The sequence below is a fragment of the Stenella coeruleoalba genome, assembly GCF_951394435.1.
Source record: "Stenella coeruleoalba genome assembly, chromosome: 1".
In the NCBI taxonomy this organism is placed as follows: domain Eukaryota; kingdom Metazoa; phylum Chordata; class Mammalia; order Artiodactyla; family Delphinidae; genus Stenella; species Stenella coeruleoalba.
This window is the reverse complement of record NC_137169.1, coordinates 35,749,826-35,770,929: the sequence shown is the minus strand read 5'-3', so window position 1 is coordinate 35,770,929 and position 21,104 is coordinate 35,749,826. Positions and strand designations below refer to the sequence as shown.

Genomic DNA, 21,104 nt, shown 5'->3' with positions numbered 1-21,104 from the left:
CACCTTTCGGCTTCAGGGCAGGTGAAAGAACGGAGAAATCTGAGCCCAATGGGTTTATTACTTCTTTGTCTCTTCTGGCCGGGAGGCAGCGGCAGGGTAAACATTTCTCCTTCCAGCCGGCGGAAGTCTAGCGAACCACTGCGTTTCGAGGGGCGTGGGGAACCAGGACAGCCTGGGCCAGACCGATAGGCTGTCCTGGTTCCCCCTGGCCGTCCCATAACACACTCCGGGTCTGGGTTTAGGGATCCAGATCCCCATCCCCAAACAGACAAAGGGGCTCCTCCATTCACGTTTTTTACTAAAGCACCCACACAAGTTTCTGTGCAATGTACAAACACGAGCCGGCCCTGGGGCTACTGCCTTCTCTCTGAGGGGGGCGGGGCAGGAACCCAACTGATCCGAGCCCCAACCGCCCCCATGCAAAGCCCAACCCCAAGATCCCAGGCAGCGACACAGCACCCCCTCTGGTCCCCTCCTGGCGCTGCTCCTCAGCAGGGGGTGCACCGGAGTTTGCCCCCTACAATGTTGAGTGAAAAAGGTTTCCCCTCCCCTGGGAGCATGGGGGATCCCCAGGTCTGAGAATTCCCCCTGGAAGCGACATTGCCCCCTAGTCATACCTCCCACTCTTCCAGGCCCTAGGGGACTCAAGGGGGGGAAACTGAGGCACAGAGAGGTGGAGTGACCTGGCCCAGGCCACTCGGCGAGGCAGTGCAGGGGCTGGCCCAACCCTGACAGTGAGGGGGGCTGAACTGGGGAGGGAGGAGCAGGAAGAAGGGTTGACCCCATAGAGGGCCACACTTGAGGGGCCTGCCCAGGACAGAAGCTCCCCGAAGTAGGTTCTGAAACTTCCAGGTGCAGCTGGGGGGCCTACTGAAGACCCTCAGAAAACAGAGCCCACAGTCTCTGTCCTGGGGGATCTGTCACAGAGCAGCCACCAGCCAGGCTGTAGGTCAGTCCTCTGGCAGGCAATCCTTGGCACTGGTAGCCTTTGTCCATTGGTGTCAGCCCCGAGGGGGCCATGACGGGGGCCGCCCAATGTCCACTGTGATATTAGTGAAGAGTGGTTGCCGAGACACTTCCAAGACCTGGTACCGCACTGACCCGATGCCGTCCCGCTTCATGGTCAGCTTCGTGTTTTGAATCTTGGTAAACCTAGATAGGATGGAAGTGGGTCCAGATCAGGGCTCACCACCAAACCCAACAGAGATCACTGGGGCCAAGGGGCACACCATCCTGGCTTCTTCCTGGGGTGACTCGGTTCTCTTCGTCGCCCCCTCCACCTGCCTGGAGCCCTTTGGCTCTTGCAACTACCCTCAAAATAGAGATCTCACCCCCTTGAGTCCAGAATCACAACACCCTCACAAATCTTTCTCTCATCTCAGACCTAGACACAGGGCACCCCACAGGTACCTCAAATGCAACGGGTCCTGTATTGTATGCACCATCTTTACTCCTCACACCCATCATCTCTGTGCCATCTTCTCTGTTCCTCAGCCTTTAGTCACTCCTTCACCATCTATTTATTGAGCAGTCCCCGTGTGCTAGGCGCGCTCTAAGCACCAGGGTCACAGCCATGAACAGGACAGCAAGGTCCTTCCTCTCGTGGCAAGTCTATTCCACTAAGGGAGACAAGTAACAGACAAGGAAGACATCAGCGCGCTAAGGGAGACAGGAGAGGGAGACCAGGATGACTGCCGTGGAAGGGGTGCGTGCGGGCCATCAAGCTGACAGCAGAGGAAGAGCATTCCAGGCAGAGGTAACAGCACGTGCTGACCCTACACGGGAAATGGGAATTTGCACAGCTGACTGGCTCGAGCTTAATGGGCCAAGGGGAAAAACCAGAGTAAGATTAGCTGGGAGGTTAGAGCATGTACGGGCAGGCCTCTGTAAGTCAGAGGAAGCAGATTTTTATTCTGTGGGTGAGAAGACACTGAGGGATTTTTCGCCCAGTTTGGGGGAGGGAGGGCCAGGGAACATGAACTCTAGAAGAGGGAAGACAGAAAACCGGCCGGGCAAGAGGACGGAGGCCTCACTAGGGCAGAGGTAAAGGGAAAAGTGGACCAGCTCAGATATGTTTGGGGGGTTGCACTGATGTGACCGGCTGATGGTCCGGACATGTAGGGTGAGGGAAAGAAGAATCCAGAACTCCTAGATCTGAGGCAAAAGCAACTAGGTAGATGAAACCAGCATTCACAGAGTTCCTTAAGCCAGAAACATCTTGCTATCATGCCACTCCTCCCCAAGGCAGACATCACAACTGAGGATGACACCTAGACACGCTATTCCTGAAACAGGACCATGGCCCCTGGCATGTGCTTCCAGAGCTCCTCCCACCCTCATCCCAACTGTTTTGATCCTCCCAGTCCTTCTGAGCTCAGTTCAGATCGCTCTCCAGAGCCATCCCGACACTGAGCGCGCTCTCTCAGATGCCCCGAAGCACCTCTTCTCCCAGCCTCTCGTCCTTTCCCTGCTCACCATGGTTTTTATCTGAACTGCTTTTTCATCAGCTCCCCGGACGCCTGGTGCGTCACGCTTCTGCCAAAGATCAACCCTCCATCAGTGCTGCCGCCTCCCTCCCCGCTCTGACGCACTGGCTTCAGAGCAGAACATCCCTACTGGTCCCGTGTGGGCACGGCAGTGTCACACCACATGCACCCGGGGCTCCGTCAACTCCTTTGGGCCTAGTCTGCTTCCTCCTGCTCCACCCGGCAGCTCTGCCAGCCCTTCACCTTCTTCAAACTCAAAGGGTGATCCTTCCAAACCCAAATCTGGTCCTGCCCCCTCCCCGCTGGAAACCCTTCCATGACTCGCCAGTGCCTCTGGGACAAAAGTGAAACTCCCAACCTGGGATCAGCAGAGACCTCCTCTCCTGTCACTCCCAGCCTTCAGACTGAAGAGTTTCAGACTCTCAGCGTATACAATGGACGTTCACATTCCAGACTCCTACACATATTATTCCTTTTATCCAGACTGGCCTCCTCCATCAGCCTGGTGAATATAGCACTGTGCCTAGGGTAGGTGTGTGACACATATTTGTAGAATGAATAACTCTTTTCAAACTCCAGTTTACCATCACCTCCTCCAGGAAGCCTCCCACCATCACTCCCTCTTCTGCCAGGACAGCACCTTGCCCTGATCACCCTGTGCTGCCTCTGCAGGCCTCCCTGCCTACAATGAACTTCACACGGGCCATCCAGCCGGGACTGGGTCTGACTGCTCTGCACCCTCTCGCCCCCGGCCCCTACATTTCACATGCCCTCAGGCACTTCTCCCACCCAGCATCAGACACCAATGTTGCTTCCTCCTCAGAGACCAGCCGCCTACTCCAATCTCAGAGGGCTCAGCAATGATTTCCACTACCACCCCACATGGCTCGGGCCACCTCTGTCGGGTCCGCAGGCCCTGGAGCTGTACCCTGGGCCCGCTATCTCTCGTCCTATCTGTTCTGGCACAAGTGAGGTCTGCGAGGGCACCGAGAGGAATGTGAGCTACTCAGTGACGATCTGAGCCCTGCCTTTAAACTTCAGTCACTTCTAGGAATCAGGCCAGGGGTGAGAGCCAGATGGGGAGAGGCTGAGCTGGGGACTGGGGAACAGGGATCGGGCTGGTGGCAGTCATCTCTAGAAGTCAAGGGTCGGGGACCTTGGGATCACCTCTGGGGATCAGTGGCACCGGGACATCACCTCTACAGAGGGAGGGGCCGGGGCGGTTGGGGTCGGGGGCGCTGGGGGTCACCTTTGAGGGTTGGGCTCATTATGCTTGTCCCGGTCGTGCTTGATCATGCGGTAGCGGCCTATGCGGATGTCTGGGCGCGAGATCTTCATCCCAGCCAGGGAGATCCTGGGGACGGGGACAGCCGGGCTGGAGCAGGCGCCAGGAAGGGCGAAGAGCCCCGCCCGGTCTGCGCCCCACCCCCCACCTCAAGCACCCAGTCTACTCCCCACCCTGTCACCACTCACCGGTTGAAGATGTCGTCATCCTCACCACCCCAACCCCAGTACTCGTTGGGGAAGCCATTGATTCTCAGGAACTGGGATTTATTCAGGCCCGACACACCTCCAAAGTAGCCGGCATAGGGCAGCCTAGGGCACGGAAGGCAGGCATCAGTGAGGGGCCCCCGGGGATTCCAGACGGAGGCCCGGCAGCTAGGGGGCCACTGGGGCTGGGAGCGATGGCCTGGGTGGGGTGGGGAGGCCCGGGTCCACCTGAGAAGGGAGCCCTCACCGAAAGCCGAACTTGTCCATGGCAATGGCGAAGTGGCGAGGCTGGTCGCCACAGCGGTACAGGTTGCGGTCATCCATGGGCACCAGGTCCACGTCACTGAAGATGAAGCAGTTGTAGGTGGCGTCCTCCTTCAGCGCCTCTAGGAAACCCACATTGAGCAGCTTGGCCCGGTTGAAGGTGTCCTCACCATGCTGGGGTTGGCGGAGGGGACAGGTCAGCTCTGGGCCTGAGACTCAGAGACACCTGCCACTTTACCACCGTCCAGAGCGGTCCCTGTGGGCCTAGTACTACCCCACCTGCCCCCACTGGGGCCCCCAGACTGTAGGGATCAAGGCCAGCTCTTTACCCTGGACCTGGCCTTGCAAGGCCTTTCAGGAATTGACTCCACCTGCTCTCTGCCCTCAGATCAGCCTGGTGAATATAGCACTGCCCTCAGATGCCACTGCCCTCAGATGCCGAGGCCCAGCTGTACTACATTCCTCCACGACCCCAGAACATGCCAGACTCTTTCTTGCCTCCAGGCCTCGGTGTTAGCAGTTCCCTCTGCCTGGAATGCTCTCCTTCTCTGCTTATCAAACTCATGTCTGGAAAGGCCTCTGTCACCAAGCCTCCCCGCCCCAGTATAATTACTCATTTCCTCCTGTGCGCTTCACTTATGCCAGGGTCCATTCCAACTGTTACAATTTAGAGCTCTCCTTTCATTCATTCCTTCAAACATGCCACGTGGCCCTGTCCTTGGTGCCAGGCGTCTTCTCTCTGCTGGTGCAGATCCTAGAGATGACTGGCCCTGAACACAGTTTCCCTACTGAGCACGTCACAGAGTGAGATGAACAAAACATGCCCCCAAATGACCAGCATCTAAGATGCAGGGACCACGAGGACTGAGCCATGAGCCTCAGCCACCTGTCCCCTCTGGCTCACGGAGATCCTCATCCAACTCCCTGGGCAGCCTCTGGGACCAGGACGGGACCAGGCTCAACTCACTTGTCTCCCCAACAAAATGATAAGCACAGTGAGCCTCGGATCCCCCGAGAAATGGGCTGCAGGACGAGGTCTCCTTGAGGCCAGCCTCCTGGCCATGTAGCCCCAAGTTCCAAATTCTGGCCAGAGCAAGGAGGGTTCCATGGAAGGAGCTGGCTGGCCCCTGAGCCCCCTGATCCAACCCATGATCTCCAGGCTGGAGCCAGAAAGGCTCCTGGTCTCCAAGTGGGACCTTCTGGAAGGAGAGGAGGAGTAGCCCCTCCTCTTCACCAGCCAGCCTGGGCCCGAGGGGGTGGGAGCTGCTCCCCTGGACCCTGAACGGCCCAGCCCCACCTGCTCTCTTTTCTCCTTGCCCTGCACCTTCCCACCAGCCCTTGGAGCAACTGTCCATTTTCTCCTGGCTCATTGGAACTCCTTTCTAACCTCACTCACCACTCCAGAGCCCTAGGTTTCTCCCACAGGGCTCATAAACATGCTCATTTCTCTCCCATCCAAAGAAAGCCCTCCCTCTAGCCACCACCCTACCTTTTGCCTTCCCTTCTGAGCAGAGGGGGTTTTTTTTGATCGAGAGTTGTCTCCAATTGGCTACTTGCATTTTGTCAAATCTGATTCCTTCTGCAACCCACTGCAATCTGCTTCCGCCCCCACCAGGCCCCTGAAATGGCTCTCGCTGGGCCCACCTTGTTGCTAAATCCACTGGACGCTTCTTGGTCTACATCCTTCCTTACTCCCCCAGCAGCGCTCATGCAGCTGCCACGCTCCCTTCTTTTTTTTTTTTGCGGTACGCGGGGCCTCTCACTGTTGCGGCCTCTCCCGTTGCGGAGCACAGGCTCCGGACGCGCAGGCTCAGCGGCCATGGCTCACGGGCCCGGCCGCTCCGCGGCATGTGGGATCTTCCCGGACCGGGGCACAAACCTGTGTCCCCTGCATCAGCAGGCGGACTCTCAACCACTGCGCCACCAGGAAGCCCCACGCTCCCTTCTTGGCGCTTATTCCTGGGCTCCTGGGACACCAAGCTCTCCTGGGTCTCCTCAAACCTTTCTGGCCAACCCGTGTGGCCTGTGTGTTCTCTCTTTCTCCACCCATTCCCTTATGTTCTGGCTTTCTCCTCTCAGCTCCCAAGCCCCCTGGGCAGGCTGACATTGCTGGTCTTAGGGACCATCATCTGTGTACTGGTGGCTCACAGATCCCTCTCCACCTCAGACCTCACTCCTAGGTCGATTCATTTGTCCAACTGCCTGCTGAACATTCCTCTTGTACTTCCCCCAGGCACTTAAATTCATCACATGCAAAAAAGAATTCAGAGTGGCACTCTCCCCCAGACCTGGCCTAGATCCTATGTTCCCATCTCATTCAGAGGCGCAGGCATCCACACTGCCAACAGTCAAGACAGAAACCCTCGAGATGTCCCGGCATTTCCCTTTCCTTACTCTCTGCCACTTGTGTCACATCTCTCCCCTCACCCACACGACTCCTGCCCGACTCGTATGCACATTCACCACCTCCTTCCTGAAGCCTGCCTCCAGGCTCCCCTTCCATCCCACTGTCCACAAGCAATCAGAGCAATCTTTTTAATAAGCACACATTAAAACCTCACAATGGTGCCCCATCACTTTCAGGCCAGAATCCAACTGTTTAAGATGCCTCCTAAGACCCTTCTGGGTTTGGCCTCCACTAGCTCTTCCAACCTCATCTCTGTTACCCACCCTACATGTTGGACCCCACCCCTCAGTGGACAGCTCCCGAACACATGAGACCAGTTCTCTCGTTGGGGCCTGGGGCCTCCAGGTCCCTCTACATAAAATGCTTGCCTCCTCCAGTCCCTCCGCCCGCTGATGCCTGATCATCCCTCAAGACTCATCTCAATCGTCGCTTTCCCACCCCAGGGCTGGACCAGGCCCTTTGGTGGTCCCACTGCCCCCTGCTCCAACTCCAGTCACACACCACTGTCCTGGAGTCTAAAGGGATCCAAGTTCAAGTCTGGGAATTCTCTGTGGGGAGGAGGGCCTCTATCAGATCCTCTCCAGGTTCCGGCAGCCAGCCCCAGCCAGGCCCGTGGCAGGGCTCAGAGCCTGAGCTGAATTCCTGGATCTCAGCTGTGCTCAGCACTTGGCCCTAAGGCAGACTTGATCCCTCTTTCAGGTCTAACTCTCCCTCTGCTCGGGGCCCTCCATATCTCATAACCAGCACACCCTAAGCCGCCACCCCCATGGATGGGGCCTATCACGGGTAGACAATGGCGCTCACCCCCTATCGAGGCCACGCACACACCTGGCAGTGTGCACACCACCTTTAACACATGTGCACTCCCCTCAACGCACATACAAACCTGCCTACACACGCAATGACATACACGTGCCCCCACGTGTACGTACACATGTCCGCACCACCACCGGCAGACAAGCAGCCACGAATGCCCCCAACCCTGTGGCTCCACCAGCAGGCATGTGGGCCCTTCACCCACAGGTGCTCATAGGTTCCCTGGTGGCTGGTGGCCAGCCTGGGGGCCGCAGGCAACACACCTGGTTGATGACATAGATGCCATAGCGCAGCCGCTGTCGCCTGAGGATGGGGTGCAGATAGTGGAGCCAGTAGCGTAGGTGGTGCTCCCGGTGTCGGAAGGGGATGATGACCGCCACCGTCTGGGCTGGCGTGCAGTCGGGCGGTGTATAGCGGCCGCCCAGGAGCACGCCTGGGTTTTCCCTCTGCACCCGCTCCAGGGGCATGGGTGAGGTGAACTCAATCAGCAGTCGGCCCACTGCAGGCAGGACGGTGGCAGGAATCAGGCCTTCATCAGAACCCAGGAACATCAGCCCTCTCCCTCCGCCTGGGGTGGGCAAGGGAACCCCAGGAACAGCCCTCTGACAACACACCCAGACCCTTGGCACTCCCGTGGGTCAAGACTCCACTCTCCCAGTCCCCTGCCCATCCCTAGAGGCAAGCCCCACCCTGTAGGCTCACCAAGGCCAGGCGGCGAGTCAGGACAGGGTGGCAGGACAGGAGCCGTGGGGCCTGGCCGGGCGCTGGGAGCCTCGGGGAGCCCGGAGCTGGGGGCAGTGGCGTTGGGCCGAGAGCAGTTGGTGCTGCTGCTGGCAGCTGGGTGGAGGGCACGGGCGGGGCCTCGTGCACTGAAGCGGCTGAAGAAGGCCAAGTGCTGGGCGTAGACGTCAAAGTAGAGGATGACGGCCACGAGAAAGTGTAGCAGGCAGAGTAAGAGCACGGCCTTGCAGACGCGCTCCAGCGTCCCCCCGAGCAGTCTGCTCATCCCGCAGGCGGCCACCGGCCCGCCCAATGGGCCCGGGCATCCGGCTGCTGGCCTGAGCAGGGGTAGGAGAGAAACAGACCCAGGAGGTCAGAGCCGGAGGGGCTAGGCCACCCACCCACCTCCTGCGCACCGCTCACATTCTTAGACCCGCATCCTCACGCTTACCTGCTCACACCCTTCGACTTACATTCTACCTGCAAATACACACAGTCCCGGGCAACTCACTACTCCCACATCTCCAAACAATGCCTTCCTTCCTCATCCTCATTGACACTCATAAGCACAGCCTCACCCACCCTCACACTCAGGTACGTGCCCTTATTGCCCGACTTCACACACACCCTATGGATTCCCAAGCACGTGGACATGTGACCTCTAGTTCACGCTGGCTCATACCTGAACAAGGAAACACGTTTACGTATAGACCCACATGTGTTCTCTGTGCCCCAGAGAACAAACGCCCCACAGGCCAGCATCCTCAACCCAGGACTCCTGGTCTGGGGGAGAGAGACCACTTACTGAGTACTTACCATGCAAGAGCACTTTGTACTCAAGACTTCATTTAGTCCTCTGGGGAACATGGGGGACAGTGGTTTGGTTGGACATGTTGCAGTGGCAAGCAAGCCAGGCCATCTGGGACCAGGCTGCGAAGTGGCCCTCAGCATCCAGGTGGCCCAAATCTGAACAAGATGTTTATGGGATCCCTTCCCTCTGGAGCAAGAGGTCAAAATACAGAGTGGGGCATCAGACACACCTCCCATAAGACCTCAAGGATTGGGATGAACTCTCTGGGGCCTGCCCAGCACTGCTGGTTCTGATGCCCAGAAAGGGGAACGCTTGGGCCCTGGAGACAGCATGTTAGGAGAGGGTCTTGCCTGGGCCATGGCTCTAACTGTGGGTCCGACACAGCAGCAACACTTCTGGGGGGCACTCCTGGCAGTGCTTCAGAGAGCAGGGTGAGTCTCACTCAGATACACAGCATCACACAACCACACAGACACCCGCAGTCCCAGCTACAGTCACCTGCACTCAGAGACACACAGAACTACATATAGAGTCACAGACACGCCTGGGTGACAGTAACAGCAACACAACGAGTCACGCACTCACAAACAAAGCCGCTGCTCCTGGACTTACAGAGTCACACAGACGGGCTCCCGGGCAGTTCACAACACCCGGACCCACGTGCAAATACTCCCACCCCTCCCTCCGGAGCAGGGGTTCTGGGTCAGGCTGCCAGGCTGCGAGGTGCGTTTGGGCGGGGCTGTAAGGCTCAGTGGCCTGAACACGTGGCACCCCGAGACCCGGAGACAGCGAAGAGATGGTGGGTGTGGAGCCTGGCGGAGAGGGGGCTTGGAGGAGAGGATGTGGGGTAAGGGCCGAGGAAAGGGGAGCGAGGAGCGCCTCCCCACGCCACGAGGCCAGGGTGAGCGAGGACAATAAGGGAGGCTGGCTGGGAGCGGGCAGAGGAGCCCGAGAGGGGCGAGGAGACTCGAGGGATGGGGGTAGGGTGGGGTGACGCCAGGCCGGGGTCCGGCCGCTAGCGACTCTCACCGGGTCCTGGGCGGGGATCTCGGGGCCGCGCTCGGGGCACCCCTCGCGGGGCCGGGTCTAGAATCTCGGGGCCCCGGACTGGGGGCCGCGCGCGACCCCCTCTCACCCGGCTCTCGGGGCTCAGCAGGGGGCGCCGCTCCGGCTCCGGCTGGATTCCGGGCTCCGGCGGCTGCGAACGGCTCCGTCCCCCATGGCCCGGCCCCGCCGCCTTCCGCCTCCCCGGTCAGCGGCCCCAGCGGCCCCCGGACCGCCTCCCGCCGCCGCCGCGGGCCATGGAGCCGAGCCGCCCCGGGGGGCAGGGCGGGGCCGGGCGGCCAGGCAGACCCACGGACCCGCCGACCGAGAGACCACAGCGCCGCCACCTCCCTCCCGCGCTACGGCGCCTCGGAGGGGCAGGCCCGGCCCGCGCGCCCGCGCGCGCGCCCCCGCAGCCCCCCGCCTCCAGCGCGCCCGTACCCGCCGCGCGTCTCCGACGCCCGCCCCTGCCGGCGGCTAAGCGCGACGGAGCGAGGGGACGGAGGACCAGGGAGGGGCGGGAGAAATTAATCAGACTCATCCAACGGGATGGATTCGAGGTCCGAACCGGAGAGGGTGTGGATGGGTAAAACCCATTACGGAGGAATGGGGTCTGGTCTGGGTTGGAGCGCAAACTCAGCCAAAGAAGGGCACCTGGAAGTTAGGCCAACTCGTGCAGGGAGATCAGGGATTTGTCAGCTCATCGATGGGAGCATGACTAAGGGTCCGCCAGAGGAGGGGCCTGCTAGTTAAAACTGGGCAGGACACTGAAAGGCGTAGACAGAAGTGTGTGGCAGGGGCTTCTAGGGAACAGGAGGTTGGACAGGAGTGGGAGGAGCTGGACATGGCCCCAAGGGATCAAAGTAGTTACTGGCCGGGTACAGTGCTGGGACGGGCAGAGGCAAATGAATGCGTTCCAAGGCCCCAGGGGTAGAGATGATGGATGCCTGAGGGTAGAGCCAGGTAAGCATGTGGCTAACTGAGGCTGGGCTGACCAGAGCCCTGAAGGCATGGAACTAGGACACCTCCCTTCCCCACACAAACACATGGGCCCATATATCTAGACCCCCCCCTTCCCTTCAATAAAGATGTTCAGAGCTACAGAGTCCTCAGCCCAGCACACTCTCCTTCCAACCCAGGAGCCATGGTTGTCCACAGCAGAGACAGTGTATATGAGTCGGAAAGTTGGCAAGAAGCTGGCATGAAGTTGAGAACTACAGGCCTGTTTACCCTTCCTCTGTGAAAGGAGGTGGCGAAGAAAGGCAAGAGAAGCAGCACTGACCCAGACAAATACCATGTTTATTTCACAAACACTGGGAAGATGGGTTGGAGGTGGAGGTGGGACACGGGTGCCAAGTTGCACACAGTCAACAGCAGCCCACTCCCCACACTGCGGATCCAGCCAGGCAGTGCCTCAGAAGTGAGTGCAGGGAGGGCCCTGAACACCAAGCCCCCTGAAAGCCTAAGGGGCACAGCTCCAGCTGTCCTGGGAAAACCACAAATAAATAAAGAGTGGGGCACGGCCCCGCCCACGCAGATCATCTAATCACCCATCTTCACTCTGGAGGTCTGCAAAAGAAGTACAGGAGAAATCAGTCAGGGACAGAGAAACAGATTAGACAATGACAAATGACAGATGCTCAGACCCATGGCAGGATGGACAGACCACAACAGATGGATGATTAGACCAGGATGGACATGTTGTGACAAACACAGTGAACAGGGACACAGAGACAACTACAGAGTTCAACTGTGGGACAGACAAGACAGAGAGAAGTGGCATATGGACACTGCCAGTCACCAAGTCAACCCAGTCAGGCGCCCACAGTCACACTCAGACACTCAGGCTGATCCTTAATCACACACCCCCCCATGTGCTGTCCTACTGACATCACAGTCAAACACACCAAGACGGACTGAGACAGACGCATCCCAACCTGGTCTAGACTACAAAGACAGCGAGGAAGAGACAAAATAACAGAACAAGAAAGAGAAGCTAAATCTTTTGTATATAGACACAACAGACAAAAAAAGACAGTTGTCAGTGATACCACACTGAAGACAAAAATAAATGGAGAACTTCAAAAGGGGAAAACCAAAAGATGGGAACTAGGTGGTGGAAACTATTTAAGAGATTCTTATGGTTACAGGTGTAGACGGAAGCACTGCGGCTCCAGAAGAAGGGTGAGGCTGGGTTGGGGACAAGAATAGAGGCTTCCCAGGGGGATTCAGCACCTGAAGGATCGCAACGATGACCCCAAAGAGGCCGATGGCACTGCCAAAGATCTCCACGATGAGAATCTTCACAAAGAGGCTGGGGTTCTGTGCATCAGCCAAGGCGGCACCACTGCCCACGATGCCCACGCACACTCCACAGAAGAGGTTAGACAGGCCCACCGTGAGGCCAGCCCCAAACATGGAGTAACCTGGAGGGACGGAAGGGGAACACTGAGGCCAAGCCAGACACAAGGAGACATGAGGGCAAGGGATTCAACATGGAATAATGGGGCCAGCCACCACCCCAACTCTACAAAGCAGCCCAACGTAGGTGAGAGAATATCAAAATGAAGAATCTAAGCTGGGGTGCACACTGCAGGGGGAAGCAGCTGTGAAGCCCCAACTTTTTGCCTTCACATACCCACCTACCTGCATGGTAGTTTCGATGGCCAATGGCCTTGGGGTCAGTAGCACTGAAAGGCTGAGGGAAGCAGAGAAATAATCAGAAATCACCCCCTACTCCACTCCCCCTCCTCCACCATCACTAAGCAATATATAAACACACTGGAATAGATGCCCACCCCACCTAGTCCTCCATACCTCAGCCATGTTGCTAATGACAATCGCCATGATGATGCCATAGATGGCCACAGCCTCACAGAAGATGATGCTGGTAGTGGTAGCAGGGGATTAGGGGGTGGAGAGGAGAAAGAGTTGAGAAAGGAACCAACCTTCCTCCCTGAAGAGTCTCCAGCCACCTCTCCCCCACTGACATCCGACCCCAGCAGGTGGCTTGTCAGGAGCAGCACGTCAGGCAGGTCAAACGCACAGGCAGCTACCAATGCAGCTGGCTCTGACAACCTTACAAGGGTCCTACACTTACCTGACCAGGTTCTTGGTCTTAATCCTGGGGGCCTTCACCCCTCCCCCAATGATGGAAGAGCCAGTGATATAGATGCCCCTGGTGGACGGATAAGAAACCAATGAGCAGAGCCCAATCCTGTCATTGCCCCCAAGATGACTAAGAACCCAGTGACACCACTTGCTATGATTCAGCCCCTCCCCTGACCCATGACCCCAACACTTACCATGCTGCCCCAACCACAGACAGAGAGATAGCTAGGCCAATTCCCAGGTTTGACCACATGAAGGGGGAAGTCTCCGTCAGGAACCTGGTGTGTAGACGGTGGAAGACAATTCAGTCGTGGTGGAGAAGTGGGCACAAAATCCACCCCCTCCCCAACACCCCCAGTCCTCGATGCTGAGACAAAACACTTCATGTTTCCCAAAGGTCCCCATCCCAGACAGCTGGGGGGGTGGGGTGGGGTGCGGTAGGGATCGGATCAGAGAGGGCAGGCTGCAAGAAGCTCCTAGGGGAAACCTCTCCCTTACCATGCCACATCAAAGCGGAAGCCCAAGTCAAAAATGGTGTAGCAGATTCCTGCAGCAGTGAGAAAAACGGGGGTTAGGGGCTGCTCTCTAGAGAGAAGCGCCACAACTTAGGCAAGAAGTTACTGCCCAGCTGATGGGCCACCTTCCCAAAAGGTCTGCCTACACCTAAGTCAAGGGAGAGTCCTCTGGCTGGCCCCACGCAAAAGCACAGCTGCCTATGCAAATGCCTCTACTCAGACCTCCATTTTCTGCCACTCCTTCAGGAACATATCCCCTCTGTAACACCACCTCCCTGACCCAGACCCGTCAAGAGGAGCCACCGGCAGGCCTGAATACCCTGGAGGAGGGGAGGGAGCAAGAGCTCTGGCCAGGCCCCACCAGATGCAGCCAGCCCAATCCGAGCCGCTGTTTACCCCACACGCTGTGCGTGTTGGGGGAGAGCAAGACTACCGGGAAAAGAGGAACTGGAGCAGCCGGCTCGTGACCCAAGCAGGCCGGTCAAGAGCAAGAGAGGGACGACAGCAGGGAGCGAGGGAAGGGGGCGGCAGTGACAGAAACGGACAAGGGCTGCGCTCGCGGTCCCCAGCGAGCCCCGCCCGCGCCCCTCCCCAAGCAGCTGGAGATACGGGTCTCCTCCCCGCGCCGGGGCCCAGTATTCCCAAGCCTCCGCTTCCCCGCTGGGCTCCAGTCGGGCTAGCTCGGCCCGATGCCGGCCCCGCCCGCCAGGGCCCGGCCTCACCCACGACGAGCAGGCAGGCCCAGAAGGCCACGAAGACCCCGGAGTAGAGCAGCACTAGCCCAGTCATGGCGGCAACGACGGCGGGTCTCGGGTCGGGGGCGGGGTGGGGGGCCGGAGCTCAAACCTCGTCCCGGCGTCCGCCGTCCGCCCCGCAGTGTCACCTGACTCACCCACGTGACGCGCCGGCGCCACGTGACCACACGCCAGGCCTGGCGCCCCGGCGCCGCCGGTCTAGAACTTGGTGATGCCGGAAGTGCGACGCAGAGGATTGTGGTGGTTGTAGTCTCGCACGCCTGAGGGCCTCGGATGCCCTTCTTACTCAGTACCTCGACTCCTTGCCTGGCCGGTCAGTCTCGCGTCCGACCAAGCTCGCTCCTTCTGCGCCCCGACACTCCGTCCTGCTCCGGCCACCAGCCCTACTTTCCTGCTCGCCGCCGCCCTAGCTTAGTCTCCAAGCCAGTGCTGATTTCGCAGGCCTCCCCACGACCGTCCCACCCAGTTCCGCGAGGGTGTCCGCTCCGTCCCTTACTGAGCTCATGCTGTTTCCTTTGCCTGAAGCACGCTTCTTCGTGCTCACCCCATGGCCCAGCCAACACTTACTGGTCTTGGGATACCATTCCCCCAGGAAGGGTTCCCTAACCAGAGGCAGGGGAGTGCGCCCGCTCTGGGCTCCCCCGCCGCCCTGGCGATCATTATGAAAGCAAGATCATGTCACTCTCTTTGAAATACCTCGGAGGCACCCATTTCCCTCGGAATAAAAGCCATAGTCCTTAAAATGGCCTACTAGGCCTCTACTGTTGCGCCTCCCCATGCCTCTTACCCGACTTCATCTCCTAATACTTCCCCACTAACTCCCTCCTCTGACTGCACTGGCCTCCTGGCTGTTCCTTGAACACACCGGTCACACCCTCAACGCGTTGCACTTGCACTTGTTCCCTCTGCTTCTCCAAATTATCCGCGTGGTTCATTCCTAACTTCTTTCAGCCTTTGCTCACCTTCAAAAGGCCTTCTCTGACCATCCTGTTTAATACTGCAGCCCCTTCTCTTGCACTCCTTCCCAGCTTTACCATAGCCCTTATCACCATTCTGCATACTAAGTGTTCTGTGTCTACCGCCCCCACCACGAGAATGTAAGCACCATGAAAGGATTCCTGAGCTCACTGCTGGATCTCCAGTGCCTGGCACACAGTGGGTGCTCAATACATATCTGTAGAATACATGATTGGTGCCCACCTTGTCCCAGTTACCATGGTCGGTTTACAGAACTGCCTCTACTAGCAGACTGGGCAATCCCTGAGGGCAGAAATCACATCTCCCTGTTCACCTGCTTCTTCAACACGCTGGACAACGCCAATATGCCGAGATTCTCGGCAAATGTGGGGAATTAAGAGGTGAGTCATTTCATTTCACCCCTCTGAACCTTTACGGTCCAGCAACTCCACTTTGCTTGAAGCACCCACAATGCTGGTTTACGCCTGTTTTAGCATGGTGTACCCTTTGCCCAAATGTTTTTTTCACCTCACTTCTGATTTTTTTTTCCCCCCTCCAAGCGATCCAGCTTAGGTAACACTCCCTCTGAGAAGCCTCTTCTGGGCTCCAGCTGCCCCTGGGGGCTTCCCTACTCATAAAGAATATTGCTTCACCATGTGGCAATTGCCTGTTTAACTGCCTCTCTTCCCAGACACACTGTGAGGACAGGAATTCAGTCAAATACAATTCAGATCTCAACCCACAGGACCTGTGCAGGACCTGCGGTATTTGATGAATAAAAAGAAACAAGGAGAAAAATTATCTGGTTTATTCAAATTTCTGTGATCTCCCTGAGAAACTAATTGGAGTCAGTGTAGACCAGCACTGCCCGACAGAACTTTTTGCAATGACGGAAATGTCTTATAGCTGCACTGTCCTCTCATGTGGCTATCTGAGCACTGAAATGTGATTAGTGTGATTGAGAAACTCAATTTTTAATCTTACTTAATTCAAATTTATGTTTGAACAGCCACATGTGGCCACTGTATTGGACAGCATAGGTGCAGACCAGTGGTTCTCAACTGGGGACGCTTTTGCCCCCATAGGGGACATTTGCCAACATCTGGAGACATTTCTGGTCATCACAACTGGGGAGGGGCGTGCTACCGGAACCTACTGGGCAGAAACCAGAGATGATGCTAAATATCCTACAATGCCCAGGACAGCCCCTCACAACAAATAATTATCTGGCCCAAAGTGTCAATAGTGCCAAGATTGAGAAGCCATGGTCTAAACCATTTAGCACCTGCCTTTAACAAAGGCAGACCCTCAACTGTCTTGTGCTGTTGTTCCCAGGAGAACAGATGGCCCAGAAGGCTTCAGGGAAGACCCAAAGCTGTTTCCGCATCAGTCAAACAACAGATATTTACCAAGCCAATATGTGCTAAGCCTTGTGCCAGCGCCAGGACAGGACAGGAAGAGCTGAATCCTATCCCCAGTGAGGGGCTGCCTCAGTGACAGTCTCCTTCAAGGATCCTGGCAGAAGAGTGGGGTTGGTGCAGGGAGCACTAAAGGTCTTCAAGTCCACCTGTGGCTCTGGCCCCACATGGTATCAGCTGCTTCCCTCATCCTCGTAGGCGATGGCAATCCCTCGTCTTCCGGTCACAGCTGCAGTCACCGGCGTCTGGCCCAGGCGGGGTTGCAGTCCCTGCCAGCTCCGGGAACTAAGGAATGAGGCTGCAGAGGGAGGGGATTGAGGCTGAGTGGCCTGAACATAGGGGAAGAATTCAGATGGGAGTGGAGATTTGCCACACTCACCTGCAGGGCTGCTCTCAGCCAGCTCCAGCTGGGGCCTCGGGGTTAGGGCTGAGCATCCAGGATCAGTTGATGGCTTCCAGGCAGGTGGGGGTCGGAGGTCCCCAGTAATGAGTGACACATCTGGGGTGTCCCACAGCTCCGAGTCAGGTGGAGGGAGGGGCACGTGGAAGGGAGAGCCTGGAAGGGAGGGAGGGAGAAAGCGGATCCATCCTGGCCCCCCAACTCCATGCCCCAAGCATTTTTAGCCTAGGTAGTGCCCCCACCACTCACCAGGCAGTAAGTCCGCGTAATGTGTGAGGTGGGGAGCCAGGCCTGGAGGTGGCCATGCAGGGTTGCAGGCAGCCTCCAGCTCACACGGTGCCAATACAGGCCGGAAGAAGCTTCCAGAAGGCTGGGTGGCTAGGGCACCCAGAGGACAGGCCAACAGCACAAAGACATCCACCTCAGGGAAGTTGGCAAGCTTGGCAGGCGTGGGTCGCCCCAGGGCCAACACGTAGCTACGCTTGCCAGCAGCCTGTGTCAGGTTCCGCAAGTGTGCCAGTGCCTCACGGTGTCGGGCCACACCCAACGTGCCCGCCAGCAGCCCCACCACACGGGCATCTCTGGCCCTCTCTACCAGATAGTGTCTACGTGCTCTTAGCCGCCAAGCCCGGGCACCTTCATCCTGAGTCCGCCCTGTGTCTGGGCAGCAGGAGGAGAAGGGCCGCCCTGGTGCCCAGCCCAAGAGCAGTCGGCTCAGGTCTGGGTCAAGGTCAGGGTCAGAGATGGCCTCAGAGCCCCCCACATAGAAGGCACCATACTCTTCCAAACACCTCCCTGGAGCCAGGGGGAAGCGGCGCCCAAAACGCTCCAGGGGCTCAGGATCTGGATTGAGGGAGCCCACTGGCAGGGGAAGAGCTGGGCTGGAGACAAGCAGGTCCAGGTACCGTGGGCGCAGAAGGGTGGCCAAGGCCTCTGGAAGAAGGAGGTGGTGTCAGGGTTGGGGTCTGGTAAAGCAGGATCCCCCTCATCCCCAGGAGACTGAATGGGAACCAAAAGCAGAGGCTGGGGTCAAACCCATATTAAGAACTCCATGGGAGTGTACTGACATGGAGAAACTAAGGCACAAACTGGTCAGCCCACCCTTCCTGCATGCAAAGGCAAAACCCTCACCCAGGGCGTGGGCACAGGCCGGCTCACTCAGCAGCACCACAGGCGCTGTGGGGTCTGGGTTCTGGGCCTCGAAGGCCTTAGCGCAGAGCTCCAAGGCCACAGATCGCTGACCAAGGACGAAGGCAATGGGCAGTGGGCGGGCAGGAGGGCTTAAGCAGGCGGGGCCAAAATGTACAAGGGCCTGAGCTCCAGCTTGCTCAGCACCCAGTACATCCACACAGCAGCTGCAGAGGAGACACCATTAGTGAGAGGGGTTCTCATCGAGAAAAGCGTTGCCGTCATCAATGGAAAATGTGGTCAATGAAGAATATGACGTTATGAAAAGAAGACACCGTCACTGAGAAGAGCTAGTATCAGGAGAGGAAACATCACCATCAGGGAGAAACGCAACCATCGGGGTCAGACACTGTCATAGAGGGGAAATGCCATGAGCCCTGGATCCCTAGACCTACCCCACCCTCTATCGGCAAGCTCCAAGTTCACACCTGCCATAGGCTGTGTCTCCCAGAATGAACACCTTCGACCCTGTGGCCTCCTCCAGTCGTGCAGCCACGGCCCCAGCATCTCCCAATAGCTGATCAGGGAACTGCAAGGCCACCTGTAAGCATAAACCATGGAGTCAGGAACAGCCTCTCCTCTTCAAGGGAAACCTTCCGGGAGTCCCTACCTAACCTTCAAAGTCCCTCCTCCCAGAGAAGCATCTTCCCTCATTCCCATCCTCACAAAATCACCCAAGATCCCGATCCTCTGGGCCACCCATCCGCTCCTCACCCGTTGACACCCCAGGTCACGGACAAATCCAACGACTCGCTCCAGCTCATACACTCGGTCCAGGTCCCCAAGAGGAGTGCGCAGCCCGGCAGCGCCCGCCTCTAGCTGCAGCGCCGCCTCCGCGGGGCTGCTGAATGTAGACTCCATAGCGGGAGGCAGCGGGGACCTCCCTCAATTAGCTTCAGGCCCCGCCTTCTCAAAAACGGCCCTCATAGTGTCGCTTGGTGGGCGGGCGGGGGAGGGGGTGGGGGGAGGGAGTGGGGCGGAGGGAGTGGTGTCGGGGGGGAGTCAGTCAGCCCGCAGCCGTTGGGCCAGGACCCGACCCATCCGAACTCCCGTTTCTCCGCTACACGTGGGCCTCCCAGGGAGATTACTTCCGGGTGCTTGAGGCGGGGCTGATGGCAACTTCACCCATCTAAAAATCAGCACGGCTCCCGCCCTCCAGCCCACACAGAACCAATAGTCGGCCTCCCAGCCCGAAGCCAATCGGAAGTGGCTCAGAGGAGGCGCGGAGCCTTGTGGGTGTTGCAGTTCTCCTGGCCCACCTCTCCAGGCGCTGGTCTTCCGGTTCAGCCGCCAAGCGCCCTCAGAGACACCGACTCCCTGAAAATAACTACTCCAGTTTGAGCAGTTCCTATCCGCCTACACTGTTAAGCACTTCCCCTGCACTCTCAGCTGGGAGGTGATAGATAATTAGGCATTGCGTAATTTTTAAATTAGGTACCAAACTGCCTGGGTTTCAATATTGCGCTCTGCCCCTTACTAATGACTGAGGCTCTTAGTTACTCAACGTCTTTAATGGCTGTTTCCTCATCTGCAGAATGGGACTTGTAACAATAGTACTTCTAATAGGATTGCTGGGGCAAATTAATTTAGATATAAAACTTCATAAAGTAGTCCTTTGCATAGCACATGTACTGGAAGAATCCACTACTATCCTCACGGCAGTCTCAATCAAGCAAACACTGAGCACTAATTGTTCACCAGGTACTACAGAGTTCAGTCTTTGGAGTAAGAGCTGTCGCATTTTGCAGATGAGGAAACGGAGGCTCAAAGAGGCTAACTGCCTAATAAGATACAGCAAATCAGTGGCACCATCTGTACCCAGGTCTGATTTCAGAAGCTGTTCCTTAGACCCCTCATTCTCCCAGGTTATATATGCTACATTGGATCATGGCAGCAGGGAGGAAGACACTCGGGTGCTATGTCGTAGGAGAAAAGGACAGAAAGTATGTGAAACATCTCTACATACTCCAGAAGTGAAAAATCAAGAGTAAGGTGAGAATGGGATGGAGGAGGGGTAAGGGAAAGGGGACAGAGTGATCTCAGGGGATGACATGAAAGGGGGGCTGATGCTGGCTGGTGTGGGAAGAGATTGAATGATGAAGAATGGAGGACACAGAATTTGCGCAGAGGTTGGGAAAAGAACAGGAGAAAAAGTGAGACAATCGTGGGAGTAACCAGTTCTCCTAACACTTCCAAGGAGACTCATGGCTCAGGGCTGGGAGTCAGGAGAACCCAATCCTGCTCTTGCGATCTTACTGAGGGGATGGCTGGGGTGCCCGAGAGGCAGCCAGGGTGGAACTATGGCTGAGACAGAAAGGGAGGGAACCCTGCTAAGGGAGGTGAGCAACAGCAGGCCGGGAGCTGTCCTTGGTCCTGACCAAACCCTGACCATCACGTGCTGGTCAGGTACCACAGAGTTGGGGAGCTATGGGTTTGCAGACAACACTAGGGCCTGCCTTCCTCTTCCTCTGGGGTCCACTATATCTCCTCCCCCACATACTCAGCCCCGCTTTCTATACCTCTTCTCAACCAAGTGCAAGTCTGGGTGCCTCAATAACCCCACACAAGAAACACACCCTGGAATTCAAAGCCACTCTCCATTTCTTCCCTCCCAAATGACCAGCCTCACCTCACTGCCAGCCCAAGGCCCCAAGTCCTCTACCTAGGAAGCTTCCCGTTCCCTTCAGAAATGAAACTTCCTTCATGCAGCCTTCCTCATTG

The 21,104-nt window shown here is 57.5% G+C and overlaps 3 protein-coding genes across 8 annotated transcripts; all 3 read right to left on the bottom strand.

The window, feature by feature from the left end:
• Nucleotides 1-208: 208 nt before the first annotated feature.
• On the bottom strand, nucleotides 209-10,481 carry B4GALT2 (beta-1,4-galactosyltransferase 2). Of its 4 annotated transcripts, XR_013829067.1 has the most exons (8): nucleotides 10,131-10,481; nucleotides 8,167-8,522; nucleotides 7,728-7,963; nucleotides 4,225-4,415; nucleotides 3,960-4,082; nucleotides 3,736-3,840; nucleotides 1,411-1,619; nucleotides 1,040-1,152 (listed from the first exon to the last, which is right to left on the bottom strand). XR_013829067.1 is itself a non-coding variant. In XM_079926387.1 (7 exons), exons 2-7 carry the CDS (start codon nucleotides 8,468-8,470, stop codon nucleotides 1,002-1,004), a joined length of 1,110 nt encoding a protein of 369 aa, XP_079782513.1. In that variant the 5' UTR covers nucleotides 8,471-8,522; nucleotides 10,131-10,481; the 3' UTR covers nucleotides 209-1,001. The 4 variants fall into 4 exon arrangements, 3 of the variants coding, with proteins under 3 accessions (XP_079782513.1, XP_079782515.1, XP_079782514.1); XM_079926387.1 differs by lacking the exon at nucleotides 1,411-1,619 and having other exon boundaries at nucleotides 209-1,152; XM_079926389.1 differs by lacking the exon at nucleotides 1,411-1,619 and having other exon boundaries at nucleotides 209-1,152; nucleotides 10,025-10,384.
• Nucleotides 10,482-11,324: 843 nt separating this feature from the next.
• Nucleotides 11,325-14,590, bottom strand: ATP6V0B (ATPase H+ transporting V0 subunit b). Its single transcript, XM_079922664.1, has 8 exons — nucleotides 14,388-14,590; nucleotides 13,649-13,697; nucleotides 13,345-13,428; nucleotides 13,140-13,217; nucleotides 12,857-12,926; nucleotides 12,686-12,737; nucleotides 12,275-12,465; nucleotides 11,325-11,608 (listed from the first exon to the last, which is right to left on the bottom strand). Exons 1-8 carry the CDS (start codon nucleotides 14,452-14,454, stop codon nucleotides 11,582-11,584), a joined length of 618 nt encoding a protein of 205 aa, XP_079778790.1. The 5' UTR covers nucleotides 14,455-14,590; the 3' UTR covers nucleotides 11,325-11,581.
• A 1,595-nt stretch (nucleotides 14,591-16,185) lies between these two features.
• On the bottom strand, nucleotides 16,186-19,427 carry DPH2 (diphthamide biosynthesis 2). 3 transcript variants are annotated; one of them, XM_079933025.1, is made up of 6 exons: nucleotides 19,098-19,427; nucleotides 18,812-18,924; nucleotides 18,327-18,550; nucleotides 17,445-18,128; nucleotides 17,175-17,351; nucleotides 16,186-17,093 (listed from the first exon to the last, which is right to left on the bottom strand). In XM_079933025.1, exons 1-6 carry the CDS (start codon nucleotides 19,242-19,244, stop codon nucleotides 16,969-16,971), a joined length of 1,470 nt encoding a protein of 489 aa, XP_079789151.1. In that variant the 5' UTR covers nucleotides 19,245-19,427; the 3' UTR covers nucleotides 16,186-16,968. The 3 variants fall into 3 exon arrangements, with proteins under 3 accessions (XP_079789151.1, XP_079789150.1, XP_079789152.1); XM_079933024.1 differs by having other exon boundaries at nucleotides 16,186-17,351; XM_079933026.1 differs by lacking the exon at nucleotides 18,327-18,550 and having other exon boundaries at nucleotides 19,098-19,272.
• Between the last annotated feature and the right edge of the window lie 1,677 nt (nucleotides 19,428-21,104).

Excerpts from the sequence above, each read along its gene's own strand:
- DPH2 (XM_079933024.1), bottom strand. The coding sequence starts at position 19,244 with ATGGAGTCTACATTCAGCAGCCCCGCGGAGGCGGCGCTGCAGCTAGAG. Across the intron at positions 18,551-18,811 it reads GGAGACACAGCCTATGGCAG|CTGCTGTGTGGATGTACTGG; the intron begins GTGTGAACTTGG and ends TCTCCTCTGCAG. Across the intron at positions 18,129-18,326 it reads GGCCTGTGCCCACGCCCTGG|AGGCCTTGGCCACCCTTCTG; the intron begins GTGAGGGTTTTG and ends TCCTTCTTCCAG.
- B4GALT2 (XM_079926387.1), bottom strand. The coding sequence starts at position 8,470 with ATGAGCAGACTGCTCGGGGGGACGCTGGAGCGCGTCTGCAAGGCCGTG. Across the intron at positions 4,083-4,224 it reads ATGGACAAGTTCGGCTTTCG|GCTGCCCTATGCCGGCTACT; the intron begins GTGAGGGCTCCC and ends TCCGTGCCCTAG. Across the intron at positions 3,841-3,959 it reads GATGACGACATCTTCAACCG|GATCTCCCTGGCTGGGATGA; the intron begins GTGAGTGGTGAC and ends CCCCGTCCCCAG.
- ATP6V0B (XM_079922664.1), bottom strand. The coding sequence starts at position 14,454 with ATGACTGGGCTAGTGCTGCTCTACTCCGGGGTCTTCGTGGCCTTCTGG. Across the intron at positions 12,927-13,139 it reads AAGACCAAGAACCTGGTCAG|CATCATCTTCTGTGAGGCTG; the intron begins GTAAGTGTAGGA and ends TACCACTACCAG. Across the intron at positions 11,609-12,274 it reads TCATCGTTGCGATCCTTCAG|ACCTCCAGAGTGAAGATGGG; the intron begins GTGCTGAATCCC and ends CTTCTTTTGCAG.